The following is a 15,792-nucleotide window of genomic DNA, read 5'->3' on the forward strand; positions in this document are numbered from 1 at the left end:
AACAAAAGAAACTTAACGATTCAGAGGCACTTACCACCAGCTTATTTGTTATCTTAGCAGATACAAAACCAAAAGTAAGTATATACAAGCAGGGATGCTTTTCAAAGAGCTGTACAGCAGATTTCTTGTAGATCATTGCAGCTAATGCGATCACTGACCCAATATGAAGAAAAGGTGAAAGGACGCTCGTTCCCTACAGTAAGATAAAGTGTTAAATTAACAAAACATACACATTGCAAAAAAATTCAGCAAACCAAACACTTGTGTGGTATGCAGACAGGTGGTTTGTAACTAACATCACATTAAAAATGTGTCTTTCAGTACACGCATACTAGCGGGAACAAAATATGTTGAAACCTGAACGAGTGTTGTTTGATGATGTGGTTGAGCCTTTCTTGCGCTGGCACCCACTACACGCCTCGTGTTTGGATTGTAAATTAGTTTAAGTCACAGCCTCAAAAACAAGATGAGAGGGAGAAGAGGCTTTAGGCAGCAAAAAAACGCACAGTTTTGACACTTGTCTAACAGGTAGGGGCTGATTCTGTTAACAAGTGACAGAAGACAGTACTACTGACTGACCTTCTGTGCCAGCTAGACAAATTTAACTAAAACAGTTCTTTTAGGAAACAAATATTTATTATGCTGGTATAGAATGGTTTCTTGGACAACCCCTTGGACTCCAAAAATCAATCATCTTCTCTACTGAAGCTGAAGATACTTTTCTAGTTCCCCTCACTTGTGTAATGTTCATGTTTTCACTGAAAACGCACATCTTCTAGAAGGATGAAAACCATAGCCAACCTGCTTGATAGACGTCCTTCTGAACGGATTTTTGCACTGGGCTTTTTTTTTTTGAACTCTGAGGGAGCGTGTATCTGCATAACTTGTTTTCTATGATCAATTCAAAAGCTAATATCAAAGTACCATAAGCATTTTTAACCACTCAAATTTTAAAACTCTTTTTTGACTCCTAAAACCACTAGTCTCACGCAGACAATATTTACCTTTTCTCCAAGCCAGGAAGGAAGTGAAAGGAGACTACATGTAGGAGCTCCTACATTAAATCAAAATTGAAGACATGTCTGGAAAGCCACAGGGTGCTGAAGAAGAAGTAAAAGCAGCAGAACCAAGTACTCACTGCTATAGTGGATCCATTTTTGCCAACTCCGCCTGTGAAGATCACACCAAAGTAGTTTGTACAGGAGAATATGGTTCCAGCGACAGTACAGAGAGCTGGGAATATTTTCACCTGAATATTCAGCACTGGAATCTTAATGGTAGAGAGATAATAAGTTAAAGTATGCACAAGCCAACTAAAATTGGGTTTACATATTTCTGGTGCACTCAAACACTCCACTTTCCAATACCACATTTGCTTTTCTCTCTGGTACACAGAGATTTAATTTTCTAGGAAGCATATCAGAGAAATATGCATTTTTCCCAACAACCCTTCCATCAAACTTCCCTAATCAGTGGGACTTATCTTCAATTACCTGAAAAGAACCATCAAAAGCAGAGAAATGAGCAGAAACCTTCTCTCAGTACTGCCCTTCCAAACACCGAGAACTCACTAGCTAAGTCCCTTACCTATCAGGCAGAGAAGTGCATCAGTGATCTTGTCCTGAGCCTGTCGTAAAAGCTTATGGCTGCAGCTCAAAACTAAGTTGGGCAATGCAAGAGCCATTGCAGAGAATTAAACAAAGATCCTTAAAAAAAAAAAATGTATTCTACCCTATGGGCCGTACAAAGAAAGCAAACAGATCAGATAGGTCATCTCAGAGAGTTATCCAGCTTAAGAGAGCAAGCGATGGGGTTGCTAGAGAAATGAAAAACGAGCACAGCCCACTTTAAAAGAAAGGCAGTAGGCATCTTCATTTACTAGTAGTGTTTTGAGTGCAACAGAGGAAGTTAGAAGTGAAGAAGAAAGTTCACAAACCACGGCAGATGTGTCATGGAAGCAGGTGTTGAGAGAAAGCTACCCAGCAAAGCTTTCCTACTTTACCTATGCAACTACTAAAAGCTTTCTTGGTTCAACATTTGCAGTCATACTACTCCCAACTGAATAAACACACTTGGCTCCCAAACAGCAAAGAGTTCAGTTACATACAGAGCTTCAAATGAGGTCAAGTTGTTTCTATTTTAGTATCTTAAATTACACTCTCAGCATAGCTTTTAGCAGATACAGATTCTTAGCTTTCTGTTGTGTTTAACAGCTCAGTAACCTCTCAGTGTTTTCAGGACTATACATGACAATTAAGAGCCAGAGCAAGCTCTACCTCTTCATGCTCTGCTCTTACAGAGCCTACAGATGAGCAGACAGACCGTCTCTCCAAATCACTGTCTGCAAGGTTCCCAGGTGGCATAGCTCCACGACACTCTCAAACATGCTTCTTCCCTGCTCAGGCTGCACTGTTAGTCAAAGAAAACGTTTTCAGAAAGATAGAAAAGAGAATAACGACAAGTAAACAAAAGCCATAGCTTGCCACACAATAAGAGTGCTAACTGTAATCAAACATGCATTAATATTACTAGGCTCAGGAGTTCAGAAGGTCTGACCCCAGTCTTATAAATGAAGGCAACTGTGCTGCCACCCTGCTTCAATAAAGATACTTTGGTAATTAAAGAATGGGGTGAACTTGCTCTTCTACAAGAGGAGGAATACAAGGGCAGTTCTTTGTGCCCACAGGAATCAGAAAAGATTAAACTTGAGGTTTCCCAAAGAGAAGGGAAGTGAGTAGGCTGGGAGAAAAAAAAAAAAGGGCAAAAAAGCAAACAGGATCTGCAAACCACTCCTAACATGGCTCTGAGAATGATGCTAAGAAAGGGAGAAAGATGAGACCACACTGATAACATCCACCTTTGCTAGAGCCTTATTAGCACTCTCTTGCTTCCACTGATAGCTGGATCAGCAGAGAGCAATAGGTCTTAGACTGCACTTATCTAGCAGAAATAAGCAACAGGAAACAGAGCTACTTGTAAAAGTTTGGCAGAGATAAAGTCAGAGGAGAGGTATAAAAAGGCAGTGTCTGCTAAATTGCTTTGCATCCAAAATAGATGCAGCAGGGCCAAGAGTTAAGAGCAGGAAAGGCAAGCAAACAGCATGGCAAAAAACCCTGAGCAGAGGGAGAGAGGGAGTTGTACTCGGAGATCTTCCTACAAACTGACATTTCAGTCCCTGGCTTTTTCAGTAAGAGGACACCACAGGGTGAACTACAAGATTTCCTTGTCTGATGTTCCACAAATCACTAAAGTCCACGCAATTACTCTGATCTTGATGGTAATTCACACAGGCTTCACCAGAAGTTCTGCTTGTATTTGACTTCTAAAAACTATATAATAATGCTGAAAAAGTATCACAGGCCAATTACGAAAGCTACAATCAACAAAATACACAATTCTGCATTAATTCAGATTGTTTCGCTTTTCACATGTTAGCATAAGAGAGTGGAATGTTTGAGCATACAACCATATATTTTATTCCATTAATTTCTTTTTCCTTATAAAAACAAACCAAAATACCAAACCACCAATTTTGCTGTCACATGAAATGCTAAAGAGTTCTTCTCGTGATATATTTTGCTCTACAAATATAAACATTGTTTAGTACTTGCAAATAAAAACAGAAACTCATCAGCTGAATGAAAAAGGGAAATTCCTAATTGTCATGGGAAATGATGAAGTTTGCTCTCTGGAGAAATGCATCCATAAATCCAACACTGGATTTCGAAATGTTTTAATCTTTTGGGAGCTGTCTATGCAAAGTCTTGAAATTTAATAAAAGTTCTCTGTCGCAGCAGCACTTGGCTGAAAAGGATAAAGTTATTTAATAATAAAAGGGAAGAATTTTAGTCTGTCTCATGCAAACATTATCTTGCACTGAATCAAGCCAGAAGTTGCTGTGGCAGCAGTTATTTTCCCTTTTCTTTCAGGGAAAAAGAAAACTGAAAGCATGAATTGGGAAATCTATTTCTAATGCAGAATAGTAGCTTTGTGGATGTTGACCACCCTAATGTCTTTGGAGAAGTTTGGCACCAGTAAGCTGACTCAGAATCATATTTTAGAAATAGTTCTGTCCACATTCATACTTTGTAGGTGGTATTTACTTTGCAGATTATGTAACAGGCTGGGAGGTGGGGATCCTTCCCCCCCCCCCCCGCCCCACCTTTTAACCCTGGAAACACATGTAGCAAAATTAGGGTAGCCAAGGTTAGCACCTTACTTTAAATATTCTCTACAACATTAGAGAGTTCATTTATCTACTTTTATGGAGCAGATTAGAAATTCAGTGATCCGGGGTAGTACGTTTCAGTAATTTTTGACCATCTCTTGGTTTTACTATAGACCAAGATTTCCTTATCCATCTTGAGAAGTACTTTCATCAAATATACAAACAAGATCAATACTCAGGAAGGAAAACCTTCCACAAAATCAATACTTTAGAAGTTAGCTCTTAATTTGTTGTATATATGCTTCTCTCTGGGCAGCTGTTTCAATAGCCATGGGGAGACTTCAGTAACACTAATATAAAATTTAATTGTGATATCCCATAAACCCACCAACTGACAGGCACTGGTGAGCCTCATCAAGTCTGCAGGATCTATACCCAGTCAGCCCATGGCAGTCAACATGCACATTTAGGATCATCATCATTAAAAAAAAAGAATCATGTGACAATTTCTCCACATTCAGACCAAATTATCTACTGATGGTTACCAACTGCTCCCCAAGAATTCCCCCCCATAGCTTCAACCCAATTTAGTACTCTTCTGTTTGTGATCTAACTTGCTGCATGAAGTTCATTCAAGCTTTGGTCAACTCACTCAAAAGAAGCTGGACTTCAATAAAAGATAAAATAATATCCAAATAGTACACTTAAGTTTGTGAAGTGTTTGATATCCTTCTACCTGCAAAACAACACAAAATAATGGCTTCTTTAAATAACTCTGGCAAAACCAGAATGCACAATTATTGCCATTTAATCCATACTTAAGAATGCGTATTTCCATTTAGGAGGAAAATGGAGATCTTTCCCTCACAAATGAAATTGTACTGCTCTACGCAGGTAGCTCTTCCAGCTTTCTACTAGCTAAGCAGGATAAAATAAGAACGGAAATATACATTAAATAGGATATACAACATGAACAAAATTACCAGAGATTGCCAAAAAGGTGGTCCTCCAATCACTGCCAGTAAATGCATGATTATTATGAAGATTTGCACTTCAGTCACATCAATTCTGATTAGGTACAAAAAGCCAAAAAAGCCAGAATTATTCAAAGCAATTTCAAGTCAATTATTTGCAAGCTCAGCAGCTCCTCTATCATGCACAGTGTAAAAATTCAAAACGATTCAGGAAAACAAGAGAGGCATTGATAATTGAGAAAGCAAAATATATTTCAGTTTCTTTGTTAAAAGTAAAAGCCACGCTGTGGGTTTTTATTTTTTTAATTTCAGTGCAATAAAAATCCATTTTGTCAAAGGAACAGTTGGAACTCTTCTTCAAACTGACCAATATCAGTTGCAAAAATATTCAGTTTTAACCTTGCCCACCAAAAAAACAAATTGATTTCAAATGATAAGATTCGCAAAGATTTTTAGTCTCCACTTTATTCCCTATTCTACTATTTTTATTAAATGAATGTTCTTTCAGAAAAGTATCAAACTCGCAAAAGGAACTTGAATCCCTGAAGAGCTTATGCAAACGTGAACTGTAGAGTCAACTGCATTGCTAAACATTACACAATTTGGTATCCAGCACGCAGCAAGAAGAGAAACCACTTCTGGTTCTAACATAGCTAGCGTTTTGTAGAAGGGCAGGAAGGAAAAGTTTACAAAAAAGATTCGAGTTAAGACTTTGTTTTAAAGATCACGCAGAAGTCTCAGTGCTAGCAAGAGGGAAAAACAAGGCCATACAAATCAATTCCAGAAATGCGATTAAAGAAAAGTTTAAGTAAAATATAAAGAAGGGGCACCTTTTGGTGTATAATGGGAAGCCATATAATACTGTCTCATACAGCAATACTGTTCCAAAACTAATCCTTTGGGTCAGTTCCAAATATTTATGGCCTATGTGTTAGCTCTACTCATGAAGTTCTTTCTAAAATACTCAAAATCAGTTCTTGTGGATGCATGCTTCGCTGTTGTAAAGATTCTATATTAACCACAACTGCATAGGCAGCAGCAATAACGGCTTGCTTTTTTTCCTCCAAATGACCTACAAGACCACATAAGGAATAACCCCATGCACCAGGACAGGCTGGGAGTTGACCTGCTGGGAAGCAGCTCTGCAGAGAAGGACCTGGGAGTGCTGGTGGACAACAAGGTAAGCACGAGCCAGCAGTGTGCCCTTGTGGCCAAGGCGGCCAACGGGATCCTGGGGTGCGTTAGGCAGAGCGTTGCCAGCAGGTCGAGGGAGGTGATCCTGCCCCTCTCCTCAGCCCTGGGGAGGCCTCACCTGGAGTACTGTGTCCAGTTCTGGGCTCCCCAGTACAAGAGAGACATGGCACTCCTGAAGAGAGTCCAGCGGAGGGCTACCAAGATGATGAGGGGACTGGGGCATCTCTCCTATGAAGAAAGGCTGCGAGAGCTGGGCCTCTTTAGCCTGGAGAAGAGAAGACTGAGAGGCGATCTCATCAATGTGTACAAGTATCTGAAGGGGGGGAGTATCGAGAGGATGAGGCCAGCCTCTTCTCCGTGGTGCCCAGTGACAGGACAAGAGGCAATGGGCAGAAACTGAACCACAGGCAGTTCCATCTGAACCTGAGAAAAAACTTCTTGACTGTGAGGGTGACTGAGCATTGGAACAGGTTGCCCAGAGAGGTGGTGGAGTCTCCTTCCCTGGAGATATTCAAAACCCGTCTGGATGCGATCCTGGGCAATATGCTCTAGAGGACCCTGCTTGAGCAGGGAGGCTGGACTAGATGATCTCCAGAGGTCCCTTCCAACCTCAACCATTCTGTGATAAGCAAGTCTAATATCAGATCAGTGCATACCACCTCAAATTCTCTCTACAGCTTTTGCTCCAGCTTTGGAGTAGATTCTCTTAATTTGAGGATCTCAGTCTAGCCAAAATATATTTTCATTTTAGCAGCAGAGCAATATGAACAAGTGATAGCTACGAGGCAGCATCTAATTCCCCATGTAGAACACTCCCAAAAGCATAAGGCAGCAAAAGGGCAAGTGTACATGGGATTCGGTATAATCTTTTACCTTACTATGAATTCTCTACACGTTTGGCTACTGCTTTCAGCAGACTGTACAAACACCGCATCCAGCTCCCACTGTGCAACATCACCTTTTGCACCAGCCCAGAGACTTTCTGAACAACTCCCTAAGAGCAGGACATGCACCTAGGGAACAGAGTAGAATCAGCACGTGGCAGCACTGCTGACAGCACACAAACAGGATATGAGGCACCCAACCCTATCGCTGTTGCTATTGCAAACGCCTACTGCTCACTCCCAAAGTCATAAAGTAAATGAGCAGTGAAGCAGCAGGCAGAGGAGGGTATAAAGAGCAGGAAAGAGGGGAGAGCAGCAATAGCCATGTACTAGCCAGCCTCTGTCAGCACATAACGCAAAAGAGTTTGGCTTGGGAGGTCAGAGCTGCCAGAGTAAAGCTAGAGAAGATTCCAATAAAGATAAGTTTTCTTTACACGCTTCTGCTTTGTAAATTATCTTTTCACTGCATTGAGCCTGTAGCTATGAAATACACAGGAAATAGCTTTAGAGCTCTTATAATCCTGATTCCATCAATAATACAATCCTGTAAGGCAATCGAAACTGGTTTGACGGGGGGGGAGGGGGGGGAAGAGGGGGAAACAACTCCCAGAAAAAGTAAAAAGGTTTTTAAAAAATAAAAATCTGTGTTTTCAGTCCTCATGCAAACTGATGGAGCATTTAAAGAACCTTGCAAGAAAAACTGCAGATGCTCAGGATATACAAGAAAAGTGAGTTACAAAATACCTGATTAAATTGCAAATTGCTTCCTCTTAGCTTTTAGAATTAGTACGGAAATGCATTTTCAGTGTGTCCAATCAAGGCAGGACATAAGCAGCTCTGAGTCTACACAGGTTTAACACATATGTACTTTAGCCTATTTCACAACTCCTGTCAATGATCTAGAAGAATATGAAGTAGCTGAAAAAGCTCACAGAAACAATGACTAGTAACTACTGTAGGCAACTCAAGTTTATAGCTTTACCTGGATGGTAAATCAGGTTTCTTCTGGCAGCACTAATCTTAAAAAAAATAAAATAAAATAAGATCATATACTTAAAAAAAAAATCAGATTTGAAATGAGGTATGAAAGGTATTCAAGACAAGGTTTCTGAAAAATAGAAACTTATAAAAAAATTGGTAGCCTGTTGAAGGTAATAACCAAATCCACAGGTGCAGTGTCCAGATTCAGATCAGAGAAACAGCATTATCATCTTTAGATACAGTCGTAGAACAACCTTTGCTACGCTGCCTTTAGTTCTGCCCTCCACAACTAAAGAAAAAAGGACAAAGCAGCTGGAAAGGGTTCAGAAATGAACTATGAGAATGACAACTACTCAAAAAACTCCTTATTGACTTATAAGAATTTCATATTGGACAACAAAAGAGTTAAACCTTAACTTCAATTTCTACATAACGAGATGTCTGACACTGAAGCGTTCCCTAAGCCAGAAGACAAAGATACAAGATCTGTTGGCAAGAACAGACCATCTAAACTATTACTACAAATAAGGTGCAAGTTTTTAATAGCTGGGGGGAAAAATGGCTGGAGCGTGTTACCTGCAGGGGACTCTACCCCTGTACTCATTCAAATCACTGCTGGATGACTTTTTAAAAAGATAAGCACTATGCCAGCGGAGCACAGGCCTGAAGCTGGAATTATCCAGGGAAATTTTATCACAGGATTCAACTGTTAAATGGTCACTTCCATCCTTAGAAATCTGTGACTACAGGAATCCAGACAGGCAACTCCTCGAAGCCAGATCTCAAAAGAGAACAACATTTGAAAAGAGAAGTTGGGCGCAAGGGGAGCGGAGGCTTGTCATTCCTCTCTTCACTTAGCTGGAACTTTTGCTGTAGTCGCGCAGACATTGTAATCTGGAATAAACCCATGCTGCGCTTAAAAGGAACGGCCATCCCAGCCTCTCCATTTCTCCAAAGGCCAACCATTTTTGCCCCCTCAAAAACCAACTGCTGAGTCCCTTCCCCCTAGTACCAGCACTAGTCTCATACCACCAGCTACATCAGGAAATTGGCTCAGCTAAAATGACCCAACCAAAAAAGGGAGGAGGGGGAAAAAAAAGTTCCTGTCCCAGTTTCCAGCAGATGGGCTTATCCATTTGGAGCAGGCTCATGAACCATGCAAGCACCACGGAGAGGGCAGTGAAAGGTCTGTACTGCCTCTTTTGGCAGCAGAACAAAATTGCGCTAAGCCAAAGCAACTGTGCGGCTACAGGCTCGGAAAACAAAGTAAAAGGAGGAATAAATGGGAAGAAAATTAAGGCCTCCGAATGCAACACAAGCGGACTGCTGCTAGCATTCATAAAAGTGCTGGACAGCCCTTAAAACGCAACACTAATGAAACGAAAGAACACTAACTAAAAAGCAATGCAACAACGGTTGCGTTAAGAAAGATGAAAAGGTAACATACAGCATTGCCTGGAAAACGTTACCGTATATCAGGCAATCTAGAGGCCGTTCATTCCTTGGCCTTAATGATTAACTTGCATTTATGAGTTACTGAAGTAACTCACACTTTGCTAGGTTTTTTTGGCATTATTTTTGCTAAATATTTGCTAGCAATAAAAAGATCCATCAACTACCTCAGTCACCTTATTGGTTTTAAGTCCTGGGAGAACTGGGAAGGTACCTCAAAACAACAAAACAAAAAGCTGGCCAACAGGGAAAAGCGGCTTGATCAGTTTGAACTTAGACTGGCTAAAGCCCTTCTGTATCGCCCACACTGACCTTCTGGGGAAAACTATCTAGCTTGCTTTAGCTATTAGGGAAGTTATTCACAATGAAGGGGGATAAAAACGCCTTCTGCAATATTGCAGAGAGTAAATTATATTTTTATACAAGATTCTGCTGTATATTTAAAGTGCATTTTCCTATGCACCATAGAAACCAGAAACTTGAGAAGTGGCTCATTTATTGGCTAACAGTGAAAAATATTTTAGCTTGAATGCATAAAGATAGGTGGTGCAAAAAAAAAAAAAAGAAAAAACCCCACAGCATTCTGAAAGCAAAAGCAGGGGAAAAGTCTTCGGTACTACAGGCCCTGTTTTTTATTACTGCAGAAGTCAGCATGTCAGATAAACATGACCAACAGCCTGGTACCATAAGCAGACCTGCAGGAAAGCAGAAATATTTCAAAGCAAGAAGGGAATCAGCCAGTTCAAAGTCTGAGTCTATTTTCTCCTTGCGCTTTTATTTATTTACTTGCTTCAATGCTACAGTGGACATCCTAAGAAAAACAAATGGGCAAGCCTAGCAGTGTAAGTTTTGCAGCTAAATTAAGGAGATTTCTTAAAGCTTCTTAACTGGGATATTTTCAGCAATCGCTTAGGCCACACTTCCCCTAACCTGACAGTTTTTTTGGCCTGATGTTTCCTGACAAATTGAGTCATGTCAGCATTGCCCAAACAGTTTATGTTGCTAGGATGATGCAGAGACAACGCACAACATGCGGCGGATCTCTAATACCTATGAAATGAAGAAAATGAAAAACTGTTTTCCTGAGACACTACAATAGATGGACGTAAACTTATTGCAGCAGTTCCTCAACAGACACAAAGCCGTTTAATCCCAAAGAGCTCTTATTCAAATAAACCAGGGACTTTTTCATCTTTTAGAAAATAAATAGAAGACCCAGAATCAAGTTTTTCCGACCACCAGGAGCATCCAGGCAAAGAATCAAGGAACAAAGACAGATTAGATACTGGAGACAAACTACAAAGAACCTAGACTCGGTAGTTTAACAAACTAAAAATGTGTAGACAGAACATTTAATTGCAAGGCTGAGAAAAAAAACATTTAAACCATGACCCTGAAAAAACAATGATTCTGCAGCAAATTGATGTTAAGAAAGAATAACAAACAGTAGTTGTGCAGAGCCAAAGATGGCAAGCAGGGACTCGGTCAAATAACGTTAGTGTTGTACCAGCTACCACCGTGAACTAAAGATTGCAAATGAGGACATCTAAGTATTTGCATTCAAATAAAGTTGAGGGAGCATGAAAGTTGCGAGTTTTTTAGAATGCATATTTTATCCCTTGCTCCGTATCTGAATTCACAAGACAGCAGTATGCTCATGTGTATCTTCAAAAAACATTATCCACTTCTTGCAATGAAACTGCAAGCAGTGCACTATACACACTGCAACATGATTTACTCTTTTTATTATATTCAGCTATTTTATTGTATGTCCTTTCTTGTCATGCCAAACACGAGTATAGATTACCCGCTACTTTTTACACTTACGTTTTCTATAACAATAGAAGATACTGGGAGCACACTGTTTTAACATTTCACGTCTGACCATTTTACAAGTTCAAACATCTTCAACTCCCTCATTTGCGATTCTTCTTTATGCATTATATAATGTGCTAAGCCACATTAGCACACAGTTAACACTACCTACTTCTAGTCTATGAAACCACCACCAAAACGTGAGATAAAACACCACAAGCAAGAGTCAAACTACACTGTTACAAGCAAATGGTGACATTGCAGAGGGGCAAAAAGAGGTTTGCAGAACTGAAGCTATTTAGAATTCTGCACATTCACATTTCAAAATACAGTAAAGCTGTTTTAACTTTGGGTTTGTTTTTTCTTTTTTAAAAAAAAAAAAAGAGCCTCCTTTTTTCCCCTTGATGACTTTACAAAAGCCTTAGTACCCAACACATGCAAGTATAAGGTTCACCTATTTTGCAAGAATTGTAATCTATTCACTTCGTGTTTTACCAGGTCATCTAGTATTTAAAATGGGGATTTATTATTACACTTTCCTCATTAGCTACTTCATGTAACAAAAGCATTTCTATCAGCTAAAGAAATGCACGAATATATATTTCCTGTAGTTTGAGATGGATAAACAAAGCAATACTGAAATAAAATCTATAACACCCAACCTCAACCTGTTCAAAATAAGTGGAGGCTTTTTGTGCTCTGGGTGAATGACTTGGAAGCATTAGCATCTTTTCATTTAGTAGTCAAGACTGAAGTTAAAGATGCTAGAAAACATGAAGCTACATATGCAAGCGTTTAATAAAACTAAATCTATTCTGCATTTCAGTATGCCTAAGAAATGGTTAAAATGAGTGCTTGTGGGGAAAAGTGTCATAAGTAAATATTTAACATTCTGCTACTGGAAGAAAAGTGGAAAAAATGCTTATGCCCAGCTCATCCACTACACATAGCAGTTTTACCAACCATTTTATTTATTTGTGAAACTAACTTTCTCCACGAAAGGCAAAGGCATCCTTTCCAAGGGTGGAGACCGTAATGAGCCGATCGGTTCCAGATTACCTATGCAAAGGATTAGAACTTTTTCCTCTCCCTCTGACTCAAAGCGGTCGAGGATAAACTGTTAACTGATTCACTTTCATTATAGATTTTAAGTTGCTTCCTGTCACCAAAAACACTGTGACTCAGTACTTAAGGAAAAACATTTTAAAACTAAGTGTCTTCTCAGGCATAGTCAGAAAGTTGTTAGCACAACAGGCTAAAATCTTGATTAAACCCTTCCTTCCTTCAAGTCATTGCTTGAAACACTACCATTTCCTGAAACTAAGTATTTCCAGCCTTTCATATGTTGTCTTTAAAAATTATGTCATTTGACTACTTTCAGAGCAGGCTCAACTGACATTTCACTTCGCGTCAGACGGAGCCAGTGGCTGTAACATGATATACCAGATTGCTAATATTGTTTGATCTAAAGTAGAACCAATAATTAAAGAATTTTTAATAGCCTCTTGAAAGCAGAGCTTATGCTGAAATATTAAATGAAAAATAAAAGAACAGCATAATTTGCAGCAATGCAGATTTAATAAGAGATATGTAAACACTCTGCCTGCCACAAAATCTCCAGATAGTTTTGCTTAAAGCACATTGCAGTTTTGAGTAGGCTATTAAAAAGCTATTCTCATATCCCTGGATATTTCAAGGAAAACTCCCAGCTAATAATCCAACAAATACGAGAAATTTCAAGGAAGCCAAACTATTCACTTTTAATGGTACCATTTTACTGGGGAAAAAAGAAAATCTACATATACCACATGTAAAAAGCTGAAATAAGGAAGAGAGTCCTTTCTGAAGAGTGGTAAACCAGAGTGGGAAAGGATACCTTTAGCACAGACAGAAGGAAAAGTCTTTATTCTGAAAATAAAGACAACCAGGAAATGAAGTTACTCAACAATGAAGCTCGAAGCACAGTTAAATGACTAGGCTATGAGGACAAAGTGACATAGGTCAAAACAGCTACTTCCAACCAATAACTGCCAACTTCTTAAGCTATTGCATGGCATACGATTCCATGAACTAGCCGAGCAATTCTTTTTTCTGGTGGAAAGGTATTTAAATTCTTTTGAAAGAGATCTCTCCAATTTTAAAGAGCAGTTCCAACAGAATTATTGTAGACCCACACTTACAGAGCTGCTTCCACAGCCCTGGTTATCTTTTAGGTGATGCCAGAACCGGGGCAGAAATAAAAAAAACCCACACACATTTAAAACAAACTTTTGTTTAACAAGCAGTCTTTTGCTTTGATGCTTTCAAAACCAATTTCCAATTGGACTGGATTTTTAATGTTCATTCATACTTTGTAACTGTTTCTCTGCCCTCGTTTTGGAGCACTTGTGAAATACCCTTAGAAGGATGCTTCTCATATGCCAGTTACTACGTGCATGACAAAGGTGCTGTCTCTTAGTCCATGCCGTTGTTTGCTGGGTAGCATTAATGTTCACTTTACCGTATAGTTCCAGAACCAGGGCCCCAGAGTTCCTGAGAGAAGCTGGATTACTACTGTACAGAGCACAGACTCTGTAACATCAAATCTATGCATGAGGGAAAGAAACATTTCAAAACATTTTACTGAGCGCTTCAGCTAATTCAACCCATTAGAACAAAATATGGGCAACTCAGAGCATTATAAATTCACTATGAGATAATTTAAAGGGCAGAAAAGGGGAATTAATGATCAGGAAAAAAAAATAGAGCATTAAAAGTGTGACAAAAATATTGTCACCAGTGTAGCATTTTACACATTCAAAACTCCATATAGAGCTTATGCAATTTACGGTTCTACAGCACAACTCCATCAGGTGAGCAAGTATAATCACCGTTTTGCAGATGAGGAAACGCAGCGTGGAATTCCTTGCTCCAGGTCGGAGCAAATAAAAGCTATAATCAAAGACACAACTCAATCTCTTATCTTCCTAACCCACGGCTCATGCCTCTGAATGACGCTCAATATTTGATTTTTCCATACAAAGATGCTACTGCCTATTTTTTGTAGAACAGACATGTAGATGACAATGCAATCTTCTTCAGGCTTCACTGGCTGCATCTTCAATTAGTCACCTCCAAGAGAGGGCACGGACTCACATCTCCATGCTCATTTAATTCCTTGACTTCTCTGAAAATAACGTTAAAGCAAGGGAGCTACAGACCCTGATTCAGTGGTAACTGAACTATATCTCCTGTATACATTTATTTTTCACCCGACATCTAATGCTATGGTACAGATTTATAGCATTAGATTAAACTTAATTAGTTATAAAATAAACTTACATCAATTCACCTAGTTTAAAAAAAAAAAAAGATTCAGAAATAAATTCAGCCATAACAGAGATCCTGTTTAAGGCAAGAACTTATCAAAATGTTCTAACAGAAGCATGCAGACTGCCATCAAGTAACACGCCAATCAATTAAAAAGAGAAACAACATTCATAATTGCACTGTCAGAGCTCTAAAAAAGTGTAGTATGATGTACAGTCCCATGCTCAGTGACATGGTACACTGAATTTCAGTCTGATAATCATTTGAATTATCACATCACATACACAGTACATAATTAGAAAAGGTAATGTTAGATATTTTAAGGGACTACAGGAAGAGAAAGTTGCATATATTGACAACAGCTAACTTTTGTTACTTTTGGACACTGGAATTTTCTTTTTTCCTACGTTACTCAATAAGCGATATTTGTAATTCGGACGTGGCTACATTTTAACATTCAGGAAAAATTAAAAGGGGACCACCAACCTAGGCATGTGCTTAACTTTACTTAAACATGGCCAGTGGCAACTCCTATTTGCTTTGCTTTTCACACTGCTACGTTCCCTTGCTAAGGTAGTAAACATCTTGAGCCAGTCAACATGCAACTGGTTAGTCATGCATGAAGAACACACACTTGTCAATGCTAATTTATTGAGCATATTCAACATGCAATTTTTAAAACATCCTGTTTTGATTAAACAAGCCAAGACACTAGACTTGAAAATGGCTACTGCTGAATCGAGTTTCAAAGCCTAGAGACAGCTGCAGTCAATTCTTTCCTTGTCCAAAACGGTGAACTAAAAGGCTTTAGTTCAAACGTAAGAGATTTTCTGAGAAGGTCAATCAAGCAAAAACATTGGGAAACAGATACTTACACTGGAGATTGCTCTGAAATCAAGTCAATCACTACTGATACAGCTGACAACACAACTTTTTTTTTTTTTAATACTTTGTGACACTAAGAGGGGTTTTTATGCATCCTCCTCCTCAACTCACAGAAGTCCTTGTGACAGCT

At 39.2% G+C, this 15,792-nt stretch overlaps 1 protein-coding gene across 12 annotated transcripts in view; it reads right to left on the reverse strand.

Annotated features, from left to right (window-relative positions):
* CEPT1 (choline/ethanolamine phosphotransferase 1) overlaps positions 1-15,792 on the reverse strand; it is a 32,468-nt gene that overhangs the window by 2,926 nt on the left and 13,750 nt on the right. For 7 of the 12 annotated variants that reach the window (XM_009667308.2, XM_068918101.1, XM_068918103.1 and 4 more), the window contains exons 5-7: positions 5,152-5,236; positions 1,139-1,270; positions 35-193 (exon numbers count right to left, since the gene is read on the reverse strand). In XM_009667308.2, the coding sequence (XP_009665603.1) occupies positions 35-193; positions 1,139-1,270; positions 5,152-5,236 (376 nt within the window). Of the gene's footprint in view, positions 1-34; positions 194-1,138; positions 1,271-5,151; positions 5,237-13,968; positions 14,054-15,792 lie in introns of all 12 variants that reach the window. The other 5 variants (XM_009667307.2, XM_068918108.1, XM_068918109.1 and 2 more) reach the window with 1 other exon arrangement.

The sequence above is a fragment of the Struthio camelus genome, chromosome 24 (genome assembly GCF_040807025.1).
Source record: "Struthio camelus isolate bStrCam1 chromosome 24, bStrCam1.hap1, whole genome shotgun sequence".
NCBI lineage: Eukaryota > Metazoa > Chordata > Aves > Struthioniformes > Struthionidae > Struthio > Struthio camelus.